The sequence below is a fragment of the Octopus bimaculoides genome, chromosome 16 (assembly GCF_046866305.1).
Source record: "Octopus bimaculoides isolate indiv1 chromosome 16, ASM4686630v1, whole genome shotgun sequence".
Lineage (NCBI taxonomy): Eukaryota > Metazoa > Mollusca > Cephalopoda > Octopoda > Octopodidae > Octopus > Octopus bimaculoides.
In genome coordinates this window covers 23,332,435-23,338,322 of record NC_142943.1, presented here as the reverse complement: position 1 = coordinate 23,338,322, position 5,888 = coordinate 23,332,435, and the positions used below count along the sequence as shown (strand labels likewise).

Below are 5,888 nucleotides of genomic sequence, written 5' to 3'. Positions count from 1 at the left end.
ACCTTTCTCTGTCTAGAGCAGACTGCTCCCAAGTGTCATGGTCGATGTTGAATGCTTTCAGTGAGGCTTTCAGTGAGGCTTTCAGTATGTCCATAAAGCGCTTTTTCTGGCCGCCTTGTGAGCGCTTTCCCTTTTGCAGCTCGCCATAGAGCAATCTTTTTGGTAATCGATCGTTTGACATGCGAGCTACGTGCCCTGCCCAGCGAAGCTGAGACTGCATCAAAGTGGCATGGAAGCTGGGGAGGTTAGCATGTATTAGTACCTCGGTGTCTGGGATCCTTTCCTGCCACTTTATGCCGAGAAGTTTTCTGAGGCGTATTGTATGAAAGTGGTTCAGCTTCCTGGCATGACGCTGGTGGACCGTCCAGGACGCGCAGCCGTAAAGCGGCGTTGTGAGAACAACAGCTCGGTACATCTTGATCTTTGTCATGATGGTGATCCCCCTCCTGTTCTAGACAGCCTTGCGTAACCTGCCGAAGGCAGTGCTTACCTTGGCGAGTCTGGCGTTGATTTCGTCATCGACGACAACATTTCTAGAGAGTGTGCTGTCAAGGTAGGTGAACTTGTCCACCGCGTTCAGTCGCTGCCCGTTGATTGTGATGTTGGGTTCAACGTAGGGCTTGGTTGGAGCTGGCTGATACATTAGCTCAGTCTTTTTTGTATTGATAGTAAGGCCAAAGTTGTTGCAGGCACCACAGAACAAGTCAACGCTGTGCTGCATGTTGGACTCAGTGGCAGCATTGAGAGCGCAGTCATCGGCGAACAGGAGGTCGTTGACGGCGTCTACTGAAACCTTGGCTTTCGCTTTGAGCCTCTCGAGATTGAACACTGAACCGTCGGACCGGTACTTGATGATGATGCCTATATCTGTGTCCCTGAAAGCATCTGTCATCATGGCTGAGAACGTAAGGCTGAACAAGGTGGGATCAAAGACACATCCTTGTGTCACTCCGTTTGTACTGATACCTTTATAGCAACAGTTTTAACCAACAATATTCTGATAAATGATATAATTAACCATTATTGGACACCATAATACCTATCCAGACAACTTATGTTTTCTATACGTGTATATATTGCATAAAGCAAAACCAAGAAAGACGTTGCATAGAAAGTGTAGGCAAGCTATTGACAATAAAAAGAAGCTGCCCCAAAAATAAAAAAGACAAAAAACCCAAAGAATCAGAGGAAGAGAGAAGAAAGAAATGGAAAAGATGGACAGTCGGCGCTACGATAACCTTAATAAGGACAATAACATGTTAGGGGAAAAGCTATAGCTAAATTTATATTTGATTAATGGTTATGCAATGGAACATTTATATGAACGCATGTTTGAGGGCGACATTGTTAGTAGAAGAGGACTTTATCACACCATTCTGCCGTTCATTTTGACGCGCTTACAATTTCCGTTTCGACTGATTGTCACAATGTCAATGAATAAGTCTCAAACATTTATTAAAATGTATTTTTCAAATTGATCTATTCTCGCACGGACAATTTGTGCGTTCGTATGTGTAGGGGTAAAACGGAAACGGACTACATTTTCATAATGCCAAGACAATAACGAAACAAATCTTCATTTCTTAGATCATCCCCTTCCCATTCGGTATACTAAGGATGCTGAGAAGTTCCTGACTTAAAAGGTATCATGAAAGGCTTGGCTGAAGGCCTTCCGAGTTCTTTTACAGGGCTAAGAGAAACTGAAAGACTGCTACTATAAGTGTGTGAATGTGAGAAGGCAATACATTGAATAAAATCATAACCGATCCTCCTGTATTTTATTAATCCAAAGCCAGGAACTTTTCAGTACCCCCTCGTAGGCTACAAATACCGCCAGGTGTTTATTCCCCGTCTTCCGATGTGAAGATGGTTTCCATAAAGCAAGAATCTATTATGTGTGATATATTGAATACCTTTATCCGTCCTTGTTGCCCAAATTCATTCCATTGATCCCTCTGAGTTCTTATTTTTCTTAATATTAATCCTTTTGAGGACAATGAAATAGCATTAGGGGCTTCTACAGATTACGTTAAACAAATTCATTCACTAAGTATTGATTGGTCTGTTGAAAACGCCGGCTCATGATGTCATGCAGTGGGAAATAAAGACGGGAGCACATGGTTGCACAAGCAAACTTCTTAAACATGCAGCCATGCTTCTTTGTGTGTGTGTGTGTGTGTGTGTGTGTGTGTGTGTGTGTGTGTGTGTGTGTGTGTGTGTGTGTGTGTGTGTGTGTGTGTGTTGTGAATATTACGCACATCACAGTAGGAAGCAGAAAGACTGGAATAAATTCGAATGCCTAAAGGCGGCGAGCTGGAAGAATCATTAGCACGCCGGGCAAAATGCTTAGCGGCGTTTCGTTCGTATTCACGTTCTGATTTTAACTTCCGCTGATGTCGACTTGGCCTTTCATCCTTTTAGGAAGTACCAGCTGATCACCGGGGTCGATGTAATAGACTTACCCCCCGCTTCCGAAATTACTGAAAGCCTAGATGTGAAAGAAATATACTAATGTAAACATGTTTCTTCTAAGTTTTAGATGTGCGGAAAAAAAAGAACGGGGGTGAAAGTCTCCTCAGAAAAGATGGCTCGTTCATTGCCTTAGTGGTGTACCTGCTTTACAAAGCAACTGAATATTCTATTCTATTTGTTGCTGAAAGACATCGAATGTGTCTCCTCTGGGACAACCCATTTTTTAAAGCAGAGAAGAAATGCATTATTTACATTCATATATTTCTATCATAGCTAGGTAAATATGTGGGAGTGAGAGAGAGAGAGAATGAGAAATGTGTGTGTGTGTATATATAATGTATATATATATAGAGAGAGATACGTATTAAGTGTATATATGTGTGTTATGTATATATATGTACATATATGTGTATCTATCTATCTATCTATCTATCTATCTATCTATCTATATATATATATATATATATATAGATAGATAGATAGATAGATAGATATACATACATACATGCATACATACATACATACATGCATACATACATACATACACACATACATATATGCATAGATAAAACACGCGTGCAAAGAGAGAGACATACACATAGATGTTTAGATACATACATAAATATATAGATAATTGATAGAGCCAAATCAATCCGCCCAATTTATATCCTCTCCCTTTCTTCTGTCTTCTGTCCATTAAAATAGATAAATTTAGTTAAATAAATAACAAATGATTAAAGCTACAACATCCACGCCCTCCACGGAACCCTCGCGGCGTCTTTATCTAAACTCATCCCGTATAAAAGATGGCGGCATAAATAGTAACAACGAAACTTTTAATAGCAATTAATAACCACAATAAGAATAGTAAATACAATAACAACATGAACAAGAACGGTGAATATGCGAAAGGTAAGCTTAAAAGTATATATAGTGTGTGCACAGACCGATTACTTCGTCAATGGGGTAGGATTTTCAAAACAGACGCCGTTTCATTGCTTTACGTGTGGAGATAAGAGATGCCCACCACTGACAGCTAGCACCCAACATCTCTATAATAAGCAGCCGTTTGACCAGTCGAAATAAAACAACTAAATGAAAAGTAAAATGTCCTAATGTTAAATTTCGAAGGTAATTATAGAGCGTGTTTCTCTTTTTGTTAAATTGTTATGCTTGTTAAATGGGATCGAGAGAATGTGGTGAATGTCTGTCTTTTACTGCCACTCAGCTGCCCTCACCTGCTGAGCTGAAAGGGCTCCTGTCTATATCTCTGTCAGTTAAGTCCCGACTGTATTCACGCCCTTGCATTGAATTTTCAATGTGATTGGATTCTTTCTGACTATGTATATGTGTATGTACGTATGTATAAATGAATGCATGTGTGTATGTAATTACGGATATCCGTATATATGTATATATACAGAGGTACGTATGTACACACACACACACACACACACACACACACACACACACACATATATATATATATATAAATATATATATATAATGCATATTAGTATTATATACATATACATGTTAGTTTGCAATTATGTATGTATGTATTTATGCGTGAATGTACGTACGCATGTATATGGGTTTGTATATTATATACGACTGGTCAATTTCGAACCTTGACGAAGACCCTTCACACAGGCAGAGCGAGAAAATAGATATTCATCTGTTTACAATTCTAATTCTAATCTATCAACGTGAAACGTACTTAATCGCTATATAACAAACCCTACACTCATATACATACATTTATCAATGAAAATGTTTGTGTTCGGGCACATGTATGCACATATGTATATGTTTGTGTGTGTGTGTGTGTGTGTGTGTGTGTGTTTGTGTGCGTGTGTGTGTGTTTTTCTTGAAATAGGAGAGACATTAAACAGATGGGCCAGACACACAACAGACGTTGCTGGCCTTTAAATCTACACCTATCAATTACCGATGGCTGATTCTCGAAACTCAAAGCGTAAATCAAAGAATAAACAACTAAACAAACATATATACCTAAACGTGTATATACACGCACATACATACACATCACAATTTATTAAACTTAGGTGTGGATTCAATTTACACTCCACACGTACACCTCATATTCTAGGCATGTATAAAACACAAACCACTACTTACATATGTGACACTAATACATCCACAAGATATTCCCAAGTTAAGACCACCCAACAGATAAATGCTGCATCATACCTTGATATGAATGCTATTAACTATGCACACTTGTGCGAAATGTTTACTATGTCAATGTTTTGTTGGTTGTGTGGGTTTGCACAAGGTTTTAAAATATATTAAATGAAAACTAGACTAAATCTGTTTACTAGATCATATTTACATATCTAAAACATTATTATTGCTGCAGATTGAACATTGTGGTAATGACCACTAGATCGCTACTGAGATATCTTAGTTTTCTACAGATGTAATGTTTGCAAATAAATCGAATTAACCGGACTGACACGACTTTACGTGTCAGAAACTGCAACCATTCTGTTATGAACTTGGGTGAATTCTAAGGTTAATTCCACTCCAATACTACCGAGATTACGGACCTACGTAAGTGTTTCTAACTGCGCTCGGTCAAGTATTAAGATATACCTATTTTAAATCCTACTCAAATACCTTACGAAAAGTACATTGTGTCATGGATATTAAAAATGGACAGGATGGTTATATTTAGAATATGTTTCATCATATGGCTAATCGATTCAGCGCGCGCATGTGTGCATATATGTATATGTGTGTGTGTGTGTTTGTGAGTGTGTGTGTATGTATAATGTTTTGGACTAATAGATATAAGTCGATTAGTGTGTTACTTGTGCAGTTTAGGCTATCTGTTGTCATCTGCAGTCGTGGTATATTTCCAATGGATAGACTTCAGGAGCTCTGCAGTGTCAGATGAGGGTAATTATATTAATTAGGTAACGAGAAGATGGATTTGGTATTAAACTTTATTCTGTATAACGTTCGTTTTGACCCGTCCTGCTATTGTTCTTTCTGTGTTGGACTCTGTTCAACATGTTGTGCTGTGTCCATTTTGCCGTCTGACTCTCATCAGGTACATCCATAAAGTTGTGTCTCACAAAAGATCTTGAGTGTCGGCTGCCGTGTTGTTATATGCCTGTCTAGTTAGGGAATGAATAAAATGCAAACAAGACTGCAGAAACGCAGAAATTCAAATATGAACATGGAAAACTTGCATTCCTGTTTTGATGAAATGACATAAACAGCTTTCGCTTTCATAACTGCTTAGAGGAAAAAGAAAGTAAAAGAAAGAAAAAAAAAGGAAAAACAGGAAAACGAATACTTAGTAGTAAAGATTATTTGCGAACATAACATGGCAGTCCTGTTTTAGGACGAATGTTGCTGAAATTTAGCCCCAGGAGACATCGTCT

General features: G+C 38.5%; 1 protein-coding gene across 1 annotated transcript; it reads right to left on the bottom strand.

Annotated features, from left to right (window-relative positions):
* Nucleotides 1-451: 451 nt before the first annotated feature.
* Nucleotides 452-892, bottom strand: LOC149132304 (uncharacterized). The gene has a single exon (XM_089364895.1). It carries the CDS (start codon nt 890-892, stop codon nt 452-454), a length of 441 nt encoding a protein of 146 aa, XP_089221021.1.
* Between the last annotated feature and the right edge of the window lie 4,996 nt (nt 893-5,888).

Coding starts and splice junctions, on each gene's coding strand:
- LOC149132304 (XM_089364895.1), bottom strand. CDS start 892: ATGACAGATGCTTTCAGGGACACAGATATAGGCATCATCATCAAGTAC.